Source organism: Ursus arctos, unplaced genomic scaffold (genome assembly GCF_023065955.2).
Source record: "Ursus arctos isolate Adak ecotype North America unplaced genomic scaffold, UrsArc2.0 scaffold_6, whole genome shotgun sequence".
NCBI classification, from domain to species: domain Eukaryota; kingdom Metazoa; phylum Chordata; class Mammalia; order Carnivora; family Ursidae; genus Ursus; species Ursus arctos.
The window spans coordinates 71,070,605-71,086,268 of NW_026623078.1; the positions used below are offsets into that span (position 1 = coordinate 71,070,605).

General features: G+C 47.0%; 1 protein-coding gene across 3 annotated transcripts in view; it reads left to right on the top strand.

Moving 5' to 3' along the window:
* The window catches only part of FER1L6 (fer-1 like family member 6), a 146,736-nt gene that overhangs the window by 18,696 nt on the left and 112,376 nt on the right, over positions 1-15,664 (top strand). The window contains exons 1-3 of one of the 3 annotated variants that reach the window (XM_044382606.3): positions 6,347-6,564; positions 11,549-11,587; positions 15,067-15,149. In XM_044382606.3, coding sequence (XP_044238541.2) covers positions 15,074-15,149 — 76 coding nt within the window. In that variant the 5' untranslated portion in view covers positions 6,347-6,564; positions 11,549-11,587; positions 15,067-15,073. Of the gene's footprint in view, positions 1-6,346; positions 6,565-11,548; positions 11,588-15,066; positions 15,150-15,664 lie in introns of those variants that run through there. The other 2 variants (XM_057307982.1, XM_057307983.1) reach the window with 2 other exon arrangements.

Here is a 15,664-nt window from a genome sequence, read left to right on the forward strand (position 1 = left end):
AATGAAATAAGAATATAAAAGTGTTGCAGTTTCTGGCATGTCATTAATGCTTAAATTAATAATTGCCATTATGTTCATGAATATCATTATTGTTACATGTGGAATGAATTCCAGCAAGCAGCCTTGTGGGTGAGCAGAACCCTCAGTCTAGCCCCCGATTCGGGATGGGAGCGTTGCTCAGGAAATGGCATACTGCTCTGGGTTCACATTGGCTCAGGAGCTCGGATTGCCCCGGAACCCCCAGGGGCACCAGGCTTCCTTTGATTCTTTCTTGCTTGATCGTGTGTAGACTCAGCCCCTCTGTCTCTGCGTCCACTGCTGCTACCACCACCAGTTAATCTCCTTCTACTCCTTCTCTAAATCGTGACTTCCGTGGACTCATAGCTTTTGAAGTCCTGTTGCTACTCCCAGCTTGGGACCTCAGCGGGCTGTCTTTCCCTGTGTACGTTTGGGCTTCTGGCCCTGCTACCAGCATCTCAGCTCTGTCTGATTTGAATTTAAATCCTTTCACTCATCATTTTTGTGACAGGTCACGTCCCAGACTGCTGAGCGACCAACAGTTGAGGTCACATGGTTCCAGAATGGCCTGACCTCTGAGAAGGGACTTGTGAGGGTCACAGGCAAGCTCAGCCCAGTCTTTCCAATCCTGTGGGTGCAAGGATGAGCAGAGACCACCAAAGCTCACAGTGCCCTTGACACCCAAGCTGAGAAAAAGATAGGAGGCAGTATTGTATATGTTAATATATGTCAATAGATGTTAATAATGTTATAATTGTTAACATATATAATATTATAATTATATGTAATTATAATATTAAAATTATATATGTATATAGTGTAGTTTTATTAATGCTTTTCATTTTCCCTTCTAGAATAATAGCAACTTTAGGAAAGAAATTTAATTCTTTCTGGTTCTTTTGTGTCTGCTTGTGGCCTCATATGGATAACTGGTCAGTAACACAAGACTAATATATCTGTCCTTTCAACAAATATTTAGTAAAAATAAAGGTGCCTCACTTTTCCTATTGTAGAAACACTTTTTTCTACTATCAAAGTAATTTAAGGGTCTTGTTGAAAAGTTACAGAGAAGTTTAGGAAAGAAGAAAAGAACCAAGAGATGACAGAGGACAGAAGCAAACATAATTCTAAGAGATGTTAAGAAATGTCACTTGCAACATTTATGATCTTGTGCCAGTAGCTTACTTTCTCTGGACCTCTGTTTCTTCATCTAAAAAGAAAGGGGGGTGATGGTCTGACTTCCGCCAGGATTAGGAGGGCTCAGTGACATGTTCGTAAGGTGCCTGCTATGGTATTTGCCTATTGTCTAGAGGATGACCAAAGAGCAATTGGTTCCCCCCATCGCATCTTACCAAGAACGTCTTCTCTTCTCTACGGTACCTCTCAAGGAGGGAGAAGAAGGAAAATCGGTGAAGGTTAAGAAGATTGAATCCCATATAGACTGATTTGTAGGTCTCTTGCCCCCGAAATGACCCGAGTTTACTTCTTCGGGTGACTCTCACCTGTTTACAAAAGGAACACCTCCTTGGTACACAGAACTGCATTTTCCCACTAAGCTCCAAACACACTGAGCTTTGGCATTGCCAGGAATTTTACAGAAAAGCTGTAGAACAGTTTGTGTCATGGATTGTTCCCTTTTCATTCAAGTGTTGAATCACGAAGCGTTGTTGAGGTCCAATCCCTGACTTTTGATGTTGAGTAGAACCATTTTAATGTGAATTCACTGAGAAATGCCTGCAGGCATAACAGGTCCAATATTCAAACCTGTAGACAATTTAAGATCCATTGCTTACGTTTGAAAGCTTTCCAGTTTACCCATCTCTTGAAGATGAACCTATTTTAAAAAATTAAAATCAAACCATTTTCTAAAAATAGGAATAAAGCTTTAATGTAAAGGATAATTACTTTCCTATTCTTCCAGGGAAGATTACATTGTTTGAGGGATGCCTTGCTTCGCTTGCTTTTTCTGCCTATTTTTCACAATAGTATTGCACATATATTTGAGAATAGTAAAAGAAAAGAGTATCAAACCATCGTTTTGAGGCTCCTTAGCAATACCAAGGAAAGAATAGGTGTTTATTTGTTGGAGAGTGGGGCTTAACAGCATTTCCCAAACTGTGGTCTGTAGAAAACCAACGTTCCTTTCTCCAAGTTGGGAGAACTGATTAAAAGTTCTTGTTGTCAACTCAGTTCGGGAGCTGCTGGATTCTGCGGGAGTTTTGTGCTTCGAGGAGTCAGTTACACGTTAGCATCTTGTTGCATCAAGGAAGTCCGGTGACACTGGGTTTACTCCCACACTTTCCAAATGTATTTTAAAATGGAATCTCTTGACTATGGACTATGAGAAACAAACTGAGGACCTCAAAGGGGAGGGGGGTGGGGGAATGGGATAGACCGGTGATGGGTAGTAAGGAGGGCACGTATTGCATGGTGCACTGGGTGTTATACACAACTAATGAATCATCGAGCCTTACATCGGAAACCGGGGATGTACTGTATGGTGACTAACATAATAAAAAATCATTAAAAAAAAAGAATTTAAATAAAAAAAAGAATAAAATGGAATCTCTTTATTGGTGGGAGGTCCCTTTGTGAATGGCAAGGTCTGGATTCTAGTTCTGTTAGGGTGGGTCCTCCAGAAAGCAGCTACCAAGATGGCACTGGTCTGCTCAAGATTTATTTGGAGAAATGCCTGGGAAGGATCAAGAGGTAGGAGCAGGAGGAAGCAAGGAGAGTCTTCAGACCATGATGCAGGTCTGACATCTGTGACAGAGAGCAGAAAGGAAGGGGAATTGGGTTGGGAGAATCTTCTAAGAAAGCCTCCTCCAAGTCCATAGGGATTCTATGGCCCACGTCATCCACTGGAGGAGTTCTGAGTCTTGCAGGAGGGGTCTGAATTAGTTTTCTGGCTGTGAGTAGTCATTAGCTGGGAGAAGTCCATGGGCAGCGTGGCCTCAGTGTGGCCCAAGGAGTGGGCTGGGAGGCGTAGCAGCTGTGACTGTCAGTTAACAATGCTTTCTGCAGCTGAAGATCTGAGCGGCACATTTTCATGACTGCCACATTTTCTATTTGTGTCCCTTGTTAGCCAAGCAACCTTGAATAAGTCAGTCAAGGCTTCTGTAACCGAAGCTGTTAATCTACTAAACGAGAGGGGGGTCAGATCTGTCCCTTCTGCCTCACATAGCTGCTGTGACGCATAGCCACGTTGGAAAGCTGTTTGTATTCTATGAGCATTCTAGAAATAGAGATCTTTATTTTGGAGTAGCTGTAGGCTTTTCAAGTGTATTAGTTGCTAGAATGCCGTTGTCTTGCCATCACTGCTCTGAATTTCCCACAAGCCTACTACCATGCTGGGCATCTAATAGGTACTGAGTTAATGTTTGTTGAATCATGATAACGAGTGTTGTGAGTTCTCCAAGGAAACAGTCCGTGACTCTGGCTGTACGTGGGATAATGATTGCAGACACTGCAATGTATTTCCTCTGGCAGGAGACCACATGGCAGAAGGCAGAGCATGTGGGAAGGTGGGGGATGATTCCTGTTGATTTGATCTGTATTTGTATCTGGAAACAATGTAGCAGCTTCATGGTAAGGGGACTGTTCTTCCCAGAGTGGGGAGGGCTGGAGGAGAGTTGCTCAACCCTCTTGCTTGGCAACATATTCCCTCTTTTGCATTTCTAAAATAATTCTGAGGCTAATTGAATTGTAAAGACAATTCCCAAACTTCATTCTAGATAATTGTATAGCACCACTCCCCTGAATTTCATTTTCCAGAGTTGTTTTCCAGTTACATTTCTGACTGCTTTGAGTTTTTGCCAGCTCAACCTTTGGGGGAAATACGGGTCAGGACTAAAAGGGTTAAGAGGCAAGCACAGGGAGGAGGGTCAGTGAGGTGATTTCTTACTGGGTAATTTCTTAGAGTTGACCATAGGTCATCTATTTGACTTCCCTTTCCTGGAGGGGTGGTGGTTTTGTCTATTCCTGCTTTGTACATTTCTTTTCACTGGCTCAGCATTTTGTTCAACAAATGTTTGCAGAATGAACCAATGAATGAATTACATGTACGGTCTATGTGCTGGGTGCTGGGGAGATGACAATGGTGAGTCTGCCAGACTGAGTTCCTACCCTAAGGGAACTTTTTGTTTAATGACAGTGGTGAACAGTAATGAAAAAGAATCACATAAAAATAAAATTATGAACTAGGATCAGTAATGAAAAGAAAAAGCACCGAGGATCTGGGGATCTGCTGACCCTGGGGAAAAGCCTCTGACAAAGTGATGTTGTGACCCAGGAGGAGGGGACAGAGTGATCCCGGCAGAGGTCTGTGAAGGCATGTGGATTCCAGGCACGGAGAGGAGCAGGTGCAGAGGCCCGGAGGGAGGGGCATAGTCCCATCAAGTCATTGAAGGAAGGCAGTCTGGCTGGGTGGACAGCAAGCAGCAGGAGATGTAGCAGAGAAATGAGACTGCGAGTGGTGTCATTCACTGGTTACTTCCCTGCAACGAGCAATCAACCAACATTTGCTGCAGAGTGTCTACGGTACAGCCAGATGCTGTCTGCTGTTACCATGTGTACTGGTGTCTGGGTCAGACATGCAGCCTCAGGAAGGTATCACTCTGCAAACAAGGAGAAAGAAGTTTAAATTTTAGGAGGAGGGACGGGAACTTTAGCTGGAGATTGCTTTGGGCTGAGGGCTGCTCAGCTCTGATAAGAGTTGCTGCAGGATCTTGGCGAAGAGGAGAGCAGATGAGAGGAGGAGGTTTGGATCCTTTGAAAGGATTAGGGGTCTGGAGATGGGTTCCAGCTCTGCCAGGGCCATGACGAGCTGTGCCACCTCAGACGATGTCTGCTGTGTGGTCATGACTTTCCCCACCTGTGACATGTGAGGCTGGGACTCCCTGACTTCTGACGACCTTTGCTTCTGATGCAGATCAAATCTCCCATGATCTAGAATGGAAGGAGGGATGCACGCGGGACCCGCTCGCTCTCTGTGAATCCCTGAGCCGAGGCTCATTTCTCTGGGGACAGTGAGCACTCAGCTGCAGATTTGAGTGACGCTGCCTTGGGAACCCCGATTTAACTTGCCCTGTCCTTACCTGCGCTGGGGACTGGCTGCCTTCCTGCCTCGGGGTCTGTACCGTGGAGGCTCTCACACCCCCGGCTGGCCCGCAGGCACTAACCTGCCAACCCTCCCCATGACGTGCTCAGTGCAGGGAGGCCACCGTTGCCTCCTCTCCCGTGATGCCCATACGTGCAGGAGGAAGCGGCCCAGCGCAGGGTGCTGGCTTCCCGGGGCTGCCATAACAAACGGCTACAAGCTTGGAGGCTGAAAGCTACAGAAATCGGTCCTCTTACAGTTCTGGGACCAGAGGTCTGAAGTCAAGGAGCTGACAGGGCCGTGCTCCCTCTGAAGGCTCCGGGGCAGGCCCCTTCCTTGCCTCTCTGGCTTCTGGTGGCTCCAGGTGCTCTTGGCTCATGTCCACATCGTTCCAGCCTCTGCCTCTGTTTCCACATGGTCTTGTCCGTGTCTTCGTTTCTGCTTCTTGTGAGGACACTTACTGAATTTAGAGACCACTCAAATAATCCAAAATGATCTCCTCTTGAGATCTTTAACTAAATTTACATCTACAAAGATTCTTTTTTTTTTTTTTTTTTGCCATTAAGGGCATATTCACATTTTCTACAACGTGGATTTATCTTTTGGGGGGCCACATTCTGCCCACTATAGGCAGAGTTTCTAGGCATTTGACATCCAAATTTCCTCTTTTTTTTTGTTTTATTCATTTTTTCCCTCGCTTGACCTCTGAGAAATAGCATGAGGACACAAATCCCAGTGAAATGCCGCAGAGACAGCAGGCCAGAGGACCTGGAGTGCAGGCTCTGAGGTCAGGTGGCCTCAGTTCAAACCCCAGCGCCTACCAACCACTCCGTGGCTCAGTTTTGCCATCCACACACTGGGCGCAATAACAGTTTCTACCTCTGAGGGCTGTTGTGGGTCTTAAATAGGTTAATATTTGTAAAGGCATCTGGAACTGGCCTTAAGTAAATAAATGAGAAGGGGATGGTGTGAAGGATTAAAAGGCCAGGCTGGATGGCTGGATGGTGGCTGGAGAGCACCCAGGGCTTTGGCACCATCTGGAGCGAGGATTCTTCTGGGTCCTGGTCTGCCTGGGGCTACCTGACTTGGAATGAAACGCGTCAGTGGCCCCTCCTCTCAGGACCTGCTCTGAGCTGGTGTGTCCGCTGATCGGAGTCTTGGGCTCTGGCAGCCAAGCCAGGAGGAGGGCCTGAAGTTCAAACAGAGATAGGGAGCTGCTGGCAGACACAACACGGAAAAGCATTTCCTGGGAGGCACCTGCCCTTCGCGATGGAGCAGCCTTATGCCTGATACCCTCTCCCCCGGACCGCTGCGTTCCAGAGAGAAGCTCCCCTCTTCCCAGGACTAGTGCTGGACGCCCTGCCTCCTGCCCCGCTGACCTACCTCGGGTCCAAGAAGTTAGTGAGCGCCAGTGCGTCTGGGCACTGTGAGGAGGCCCCCTGGTCAAGGTGAGGCTAGGGCTCTCCCTGCTGAGCTTCCTTGCACCCTCAGCTGGAGCCGGGCTGCTGGAAGCCCCCTGGGCTGCTGGGGCTGTTGGAATGCTGCTTGTTAGAGAGCTGAGGCTGCAGGGGAGGCCCCAGAGCGCAGAGCCTAGGCTTCGGTGGCAGACGGCTGTGTGGCTCTAGGCAAGTTACCGAACCTCTCTGAGCTGCGATGTTCAGCATCCGGGAAGTGAGGACTGCACGATATTTGGCTCCTCTTAGGTGCTTGAGAAACTGTGGCTCTGACTGCTATTTGGAGGTAGCATAGAGCGGAGGTCTGCCAGGCCAGAGCTCAGTCGCAGCTTATGGCTGTGGGATCTAACGCAGGTTACTTAACCTTTTAGACTTCTATCAAATGGTTGTTGGGATGACTAGATTAAAAAAAAAACAATGTATGTAGAACCTTGACCCAATGCCTGGCTTATCCTGCATGCCTAAGAGACTGGTTATTACGACTGTTCCAGACCACTTGGAATAATGATAATAAAATGGATGAATATATTGAATAAATGATACATTGTACAATGGATAACCAAATATTGGCTCAATCCCAGTGTGGTCTGGAAAGAAAAGCATTCGGCTAGCCATGAGGAGAGAGTCTTGGAATGGCCTTAACTGCTGTCTGCTCAGTGTGATACATTTTTGAAGCTAGCCAAAGAACTTCCGGTGAAATCTTGTGGAGCTTTCTATGTGTACACTCTACCTGTCCATTTGTCCGTCTGTGTGTCTAACAGTCATTGAGCCTGCTCTGTACCCGGCGTCGTGCCAGACCACTGAAGGCACACAAACTGGACGTGGTTACTGGCTTCACAAGCTCAGCATGGAATAAAAGAGAATGATCTTTTGCAAGTAACTGCTATGATCCGTATAATAAAGGCTATAATAAGGATGAGAACAAAGTGCTAGGAATCCGGAGGACTGAGTGACTTGTTCCTCCTTGCAAAACTGGAGATCCCGGAAATGATATTATTTATTATAATAAATTATAAAATCTCCAAAGCAAGTTGGGGAAGTTTGGCATCTTTCCAGTGTTGCATTTTCCAATCCATGAGCATAGAATATTCTTCAATTAATCTTTTTTTTTGTAACTTCCAGTGTAGAGGTCAATTTTTAATTTTTATGTAATTAAATTTTTTTTAAATTTTATTTTACTTTTAATTTTTTCACATACACTATTAGTTTCAGGTGTACAATATAGTGATTCAGCAATTCCACACAGAGGTCATTTTTTTAGAATGATTCCTAAGTTTAAAATTTTTGATCCTATTCTATTTTTTATTTACAGTTTTAGTTTATAATTCTTTGTTTTTGGCACAGAGAGGTACACTTGATTTTTGTATATTGCCCTTGTTTCTAGATACACTGCTTAATTCACTTAGTGATTCAAATAGTCGAACTTTATTGACCTGGTAAGGCCTCCAGCACAGTGTTGAATAGAAGGGGTGTTCGTGAACATTCTTGTTTCATTTTTTTTTAAAATCTTATGGAGAAGTCTTTCAATATTTACAATTGATAAGATATGAACTCTGGTTGGGGGGGGTTGTAGATATTCTTTATCATGTTAAGAAAGCTCTCTGCTCTTCTATTTTGCAAAGGTGGCTACAAGATGGAGACTAGTTTGCAGGGAGGAGAGAGAGTGGAGGCAGGAAGACCGGTTAGGTCCTTCTCTCCAGCAGGAGCAGTGTACATGGATGCAGAGAAGGAATGTGTTGGGCTCTCTGTTTCCTCAGTGGTTCTTACTTAATCACCGCTCCCCTCATAGACATTTCAAAAGAGAAAAGAGCACTAAAGGTTTCTAAGACTCTCTTTCTCTGGGTGTCCCACACAGTGGTCTTTAAGATATTATCAGGTGTTTTGTGATGAGGATGCGGTCAAGTCAATTTAGAAAAATCTGAATGTTCTGTCATCTGTTTGGAGAATCACAATGTACATCGTCATTATTAAAGGCTCTGAGACCCTCCAGCAAAGGTAGTTATTTAATTTAATGTAGCACCCATCCTTCTGTCTTCAATGTCCATGACACCAAGAAATGAGGTTCAGAAGGAATTTCCTAGGTCCTTTCTTTACCCATCACGGAATTAATGGCTCTCACTTGTGACAGTAGCTTTATATGTTAGTGTATCGGTATCCATGAGGTTATAACCAAGCCCTTCTCTTTCCCTGTTATGTTCAAAACCCAATGAGACATAGAACTATTCATCAAATAGGGATCAAAATATCACGTCTATTGCTGGTAAAGCTAGATTGGAGGAAGCTGTATGGATTGGAGTCCAGATTGGTTTTCAGATCTTTTCCTGAGAATCGGATGAAGTCAGTGCCCAGCTGCAGGGAGGAGAAGTCCTTCTCAGTGACTTCTTCTACCTGACATGAGGTGGAATAAAATATTCTGGGACAAGGTAGACCCAAAGCAGGGAAGACCACTTGGGAATAGGAGCCTTGGACCTTAACCCAACCCAAGGGAGGAAAACCCCAACAATGGATGCCATACTCTTGCCATTCTGCCAAAAGGTAATCAAGGAATATATGGGAAGAGGAGGGTTCTGGAAGTAAAGAAAAGGAGAAAGCTTGGAAAGGGTAGGAGTTTGAAGACTCCCTTATGCTGAGACGCAGGGAGGGAGAGCTGCTTGTTCCAAATGTTGGGAAGCCGCCTGTAGTCTATTTTTGGATGAAAGGTTGATTCTTTTGTCTTAGGAGAACAGAGATCAGGGCTCCCATTAGCCTGGATATAAAGAGGATGGAATAAGAAAAGTGAACATGTTCGTAGGGGCTCAGGCAAGAGAAGGTTTGGGGCTGGGAAGAATTCCGCAGCCCTAACTCCACCGCCGCCAATGTTTGTGTCGGATCTTCCTCGCGCTCTAACCAAGCGGTCATGTGCTGATCTTACCCACAGAGGAGCAGCAGGAGAGGCTGGAGGCCAGTGGGCACAGGTTGAAAAAGGCATCAATGGCGGGTCTGTCGGCATGCTGCAGGGTGGGCGAGAAGCATGTGAGGGCAAAGCCCCCCTTTTCCTGGGCAGTCCTACAGCACCAGCCTTCTACCACCTTGTCCTTGAACATTTGGCAAAGCTCTCTGACGGGCTGTCAGAAGCTGGCTGAACCAGGCCAACTCTACACGATGTGGCTCCGAATTATTCCCAAGTCAGCCTTGGTTCGGAGAAACTACGGGAGGGATTCATTAGCTTCTTCCGAGGTGCATTTCCTCGACTCCGCTGACTCTTACAGGGGCAGTAGCGAGGTTCTCAGTGACTGTCTGTGCAGTTGGTAACGTGTGACTCTCCTTATGACAGCCACTGAGGCTGGAATGTGCAAAGTGAGGGCCTAACAGAGAAGCATCCCTTTACTGCTGCAGTGAGGGGGGAGATGGCAAATCGCAGTAGGCCGGAGCGATCCGGTTCCCGTGAGAATGGGAGTCAGTGCTCAGTCTATTCAGGCCATTGTCTGGGACACTTTGGACCCAAATAGAGGACTGATCCTTCTCTTTCAAACTGGAGAAGTCTGGTCCTCCAAGGTTAGGATGACCCTGTGCTTAGTAGAGAAGGCGACCAATTCTGTGGGCTCATTGCCAGGATGGGGGTTGAGTGGCAGAGGAGCTGGGGTCGGATGATAAAGTCCAGCCTACCAAATATATTCCCCAAGTGCTCTGAATTTCCTAAGTTTCACCATCCCCCTTTGGTTGAAAATGTGTCTTTGAACTTCCTGTAAAAACCATACACCTTCTCTTCGGGAGGAGAGCTCTCTGGCACGAATTACTTAAGCACAGGAATTCGCAACACCGCTGCACAGTAGAAGAACCTTGGGAATCTGAAAAGTACTGAGCATTGGCCTCACTGCTGACCAGGGACATCAGACTCCCTGGGATGGGATCTGGCCGCGGTGTGGGAGACCGTTTGAGAAAGTCCCCGTATGAGTCTGATATGGGCATCATAGCCTAAGAAACAGGATCTAGAGGAAGTAAGTTGTTATAGGAAGATGACAGGGAGAGAGGAAGAAACGCTCAGTCTTGGCAAGGCAGGAGGTCCCATGGATTCATACTTTAACAATCTTCAGTCAAAATCCACATTATGGCTATTTCTATATTTGGTGGTTTGCCTTTAATGAATACCTCCCAGTTTTAAAAGTAAGATGAGTACACAGAGCAGATATTCCTCAGTAGGCAACTGGGAATTTATCCAAGGCTCTCTGGAGAAGCTCAGAATGGTGGTAAAGCTTGGTTTTGCTTTATTTTTAAGGCAGTCCTGATTAGATACAAATCCATTCTTTTAACAAGGAATTTTAAATTTTATAAGAGTTTACCATATAGATAAATTCACAAATCAAAGTTTGTTTTTTCCACACTGGATGTCATGACTCTGGGTTCAGAGGGTCAGGTGCACAGGTGACCTGCGTCCTCTTAGGTGGGAGGAGAGCAGCAGGGGCTAGTCCTGGTCACACCCATTGACTCAATTAGCTTCATGTTTGGCTGCTTGGCCTGAGCTGCTTCTATTCCACCTTGAAGGTAGAAAAGATGATTCTAGAAGGGGAATTTTGTGAGGCAAGTGGAAAACCACATGGAGACCCTAATTGTGAGCCATTTCCTAATCCTGGCTCCAGTGAGCCATGGACATGAGACGAAATTAATTATTTGTAGAGCTCCTAACAGTGCAGCATGGGCACTCAGTGAGATCAGATATATAACATCCCAGGAGACAAGCAGAGTTAACTTTATTGCCACTTCCTGCAGAAAAGGAGCCTGAAGCTCAGAGAAGTCCCATGCCCAGCCCCACTGGTATAGTTAGAAATGGTACAGATGAGACCCGAACCCTGGTTGTCGAGCCCCTTTCTGTGTGCCAGGCTGGCTGCCTTCCCGGCAGTGCCGGCCCTGTGGGGCCACCTGGAGGGACATCACCTGGAACAGAGGTGCTGAAGGGAGCCTAACACGTGCACTGTTTAACACTCTCATTGTTTGGATACAGATATCGGAGTCATGGTAGCTTTCATCCTGAGGAGACCAGGTTGGTATGGGGGTTTCTGTGTGTCTTAACTTATCTTGGGGTGGCCCTGGGAGGAAATTCAGTAGATCTGAAACCAGAGAGCCCCATCCTTTCTTTGTGAAATGAGAGGGTTCCCATGCTGAAGTCTTCGATGCACTGAGAAGGAGAAGGGGATTCGATGGCTCCTGCCCCAGGGACTTCCTACCTGATTTCCTGGCTGATCCCAATATACTGGCTGGAAACCCCTGACAACCTCTCATTTGTAAAAATGGGAAATAACAGCATCTGTCTCATGATATGTTGCGAGAATCCTAGGAAATAGTATGTGTCTCCTGGTGTTCCTGGCACAAAGTGAGTGTTCATACATGTTTAAAGAATATTAGACTCACTCAGGGGAATATTGTAGCACATTTCCTTGTCATTGATGCTGTCATACAGTATTTTGTAGCATGTTTCACACTTTACAAGCCTTGTTTCCCATGTTGATGCCACCATATGAATTGGGTAAGAAATGCTCTCGTGGGAATGAAACATGCTCATCTGGGTTAAGTATCTGGTCCCACATTCGAGAGCTAACAGGCGATGCGAGCAGGCCCCTGAGCTGTCTTCTGTCTCCGGTTCACTCTGCTGCCCAGTCTGCCAGCGGCACGATTATTCTGGGCCGGTGAGCCATGCCTTGGCTCTACCGCAGATGTCACGGGGCTGAGGAGGAAAAGTCTATTTTCATCAAGACGCATTTCATGCTGGGAATCATGCTGGGAGCACCCTTGATGACTGACCCAGGGTTTCAGGCAAACAGCCTTGTGTGTTTGTGGAACACATAGCAGCTCGTCCAGGAGAGCTTCGCTGGTTGTAAATCCATTGGACATTGACTGCAAAAGGCTCTCTGGCTTCCTTGGTGGCTGGGTCTGCGCTGTGCCTAGAGCAGGGCCTCTCAGCGCTGGTTCTTCTCCAAAGCAATACCAATCTCTGAAAGTGGTCCCAGACATTGGTATCTTCTAAACTTCCGGAGGTGCCCCTCATGGTCAGTGGGGCCAAGAGCTCCTGGTTTCAGAGGGACAGGGGTACCCATCTTTCTCTCTGCCTTTGCCCTCGCCAGTCGCCTCTGGCATGCTTCAATGCCTCAGTCACCGGCTGCCCGATGGGAGATTCAGAATGCTGAGGCCATCGTGATGAGGATGTCAGCTTCCTACAGAAGCATCGAATCTCCCTGTGGTAGATACTGTCATTTATTAGTAGTGACTTCCTGTTTGCTGATGGAAGTAACTCAGCCTTTTCAAATAGTCTGCAGAACCCATTGGCCAAGTCCCAGGGGACATCAGCTTCTGCCTCCACGAAATGATCATGGCATTGAGCCCTTGGAGACCACAATGGCAAGTCAGGGTTTGAAAGATACTGGCCTTGGCCCTCTGCTAGAAAACAGGAAGGTTATTGGAAGTTGCCTTTATCTCATCTTTTTTTTTTTTTAAGATTTTATTTATTTATTTGACAGGGAGAGAGACAGCCAGTGAGAGAGGGAACACAAGCAGGGGGAGTGGGAGAGGAAGAAGCAGGCTCCCAGCAGAGGAGCCTGATGCGGGGCTCGATCCCAGAACGCCGGGATCACGCCCTGAGCCGAAGGCAGCCGCTTAACGACTGAGCCACCCAGGAGCCCCTGGAAGTTGCCTTTAAGAAATTTCAGAAGAGGGAAATCCTCCTTGTGTATGTTCTCCTGAGATTCTTGGGAGACTTAGAATGATTTGTATCACCGATGATGGTAGATCAAAGGGGAAAATGCTACCTCTGAAAAGGGCACATTCCAGCACTTTCTGTATACCAGGAACTGCCCTCAGTGCTTTGTTTACTTCACTTCATTTTATTCTCACAATTCTGTCAAGTTAGGTACCTTATTATTTATTTCCATTAATTTGTACCCACAGGGAAATTGAGTCTCAGAGGAGAAATGTGACTTGCCCAATCTATCCTTGCGTGGGGGCTTCCAGAGCCCATTCTTTCCGTTCTACTGTATCTCAGGGTCATAAAAGACCCCCAAGATCCCATAGGCCAGTCCCCCTCTTCTGATGTTTGTCCTTTCTACAACGTCCTTTTCCAGTGGCCGCTGGCTTGTATACCTCCAGGAACAGGGAACTCACTCCCACTCTATGCATTCCATTTCACTGTTCAGACAACACCAATGCAGAGGGCTCCTTAATTCCTCAGTTGAATTAAGGGACATAAAAAGATAGTAAACAAATAAGTAAGTAAGTAAATGAATAAATAAATGGAGTGAACTCCTGTCACCTAGTAGCTTCCACTCATTGATCCTAATCCTACCCATTACAATAACAAGCAGAACTAACGTTTGTTGAGCAACTGGTGTGTTCCAGGCACTATGCTAAATGCTTGACATTTCTTATCTCATCTTATGCATGAAGACCCTAAAATGCAGAAAGTTTCAGGCTGCACATAGTGCTGGGACCAGAGCCCAGACAGCCTGACGTGGAGTCCCTGGTCTCAGCCCCTCACGAGTTCTATATCCATAAGCAGAGTGGACAACGTGGATGGCCCTCCACTTCCCTCACATCGCTCTGGGACCACAGGTGTTCCTGGGAGTGTCTGCTGCTCTCTCCTCCCTTCTCCTCTGTTCTGTCCTTGTCCTTCCTTCTCCCTCCTCCAAGGGTCAGCTCACCAGACTGTCTGACTCAAGGCCAGGATTTTTTTCTGAGTCCATCCATCCTTCTATCCAGCGTTCAGTCCCTGAACTCCAGAAAAGGATTCTCTTAGGACGAGTGTGCAGAATTCTTCCGTTGTCTGTTAAGACAGAGAAGCGAGCCTTTCCTGGGATAGAAGGAGGCCCTAAGTAGCTTCCACTCCCAGCTAATAATGACAATAATAATAGTAGCTGATATTCCGGGTACAGACCATGTGTCAGCTGAGCGGTGCACTTGTGGTGGGACCTTAGTAAGTTCCAGGGTCTCTTGACCTTGAAGTGGACTGGGAGCCTGGCTCTGGAGAGGGTGTCCCCTCTGCTCAAGGGAACCTGCTTAGGCAGGTCCATGGTTAGAGCCTGGGTTCCTGTGGTCCTGATGCTCAGAGCTGTGTGGCTTCAGAAACACTACCTACCCTCTCTGGGCCTTGCCTTCTCATCTACAAGATGGGTAAGAGAGGGTCGCTATAATGATTAAGTGATGTCATTCATTTTGAGTAACTGGTACAGGTGAGAGAGGAGAAACAGCAAAATACTGGCTGGGGCTATTTGTATTCATATTCTGCCCCGTTTAAGTTCTAGGTGGACCCCATGATTTCTGGTGGGGCTTCATGGTTTCTGCAAATGCAGAGCTGTCTGAAGAGCTTGTTGGGTCATCCTGACACTGGTCTTCCATCCAGGGTGGAAGAGGACAGCTTCCAGGAGAACTCAGTGTGTGTGTGTGTGTGTGTGTGTGTGTGTATTTCCTCCTTATATGTCTGAATGACTCCAAGTTACTATTACAGTGGTGTTTAGCTTTTCTTCTTCTTTTCAGAAAGGGGATGTTTGGGCTCAAGCTGAAGAAGAAGAAGAAGAAAGCAGAGAAGGGGTTGATCCTAGCCAATAAGGCTGCCCAAGGTGAGGCTTTGGGGGATGGGGAAAATGCACTGCCCCGGGGACTACAGGTGGCACAGAGCTCCTTGGCTGAGAATGGAGCGCTCCCTCGGTGGGAGTGAGGTGGGAAGTGTGCTGCCTGCGGGGTCTTCGGGTCTTCGGGTCCTGCTGGTAGCAGGAACGACATCCACCCCGGTGCTGCTGGTCACCTGGTCACTGGGCCCAACAGGGGTGGGGTGGATACCTGCTGGGCCATGAAAGGGGACCCCAGGGGGAGGCAGTGGCAAGGTTCAAGCTCCTGTTTCTGGCCTGATTTGCTCTGTGGTCCAGGAATCCCAACACAGCTGTGATTCTCAGCTTCTCCCTCCGTCAAGTGGGCCCGATGGGGGCTGCTGCACTGACCTCCCACGCCTTGGGGAGGATCCAGTGAGATTTTAAAAATAAGAGTGAGGACAGCAGTTGCCACAGGAGAGGCTTTACATTTATTGTCTCATTCGACCCCGCCATCATCGTCCCCGTGGGTGTGGCTATCCCAGGTT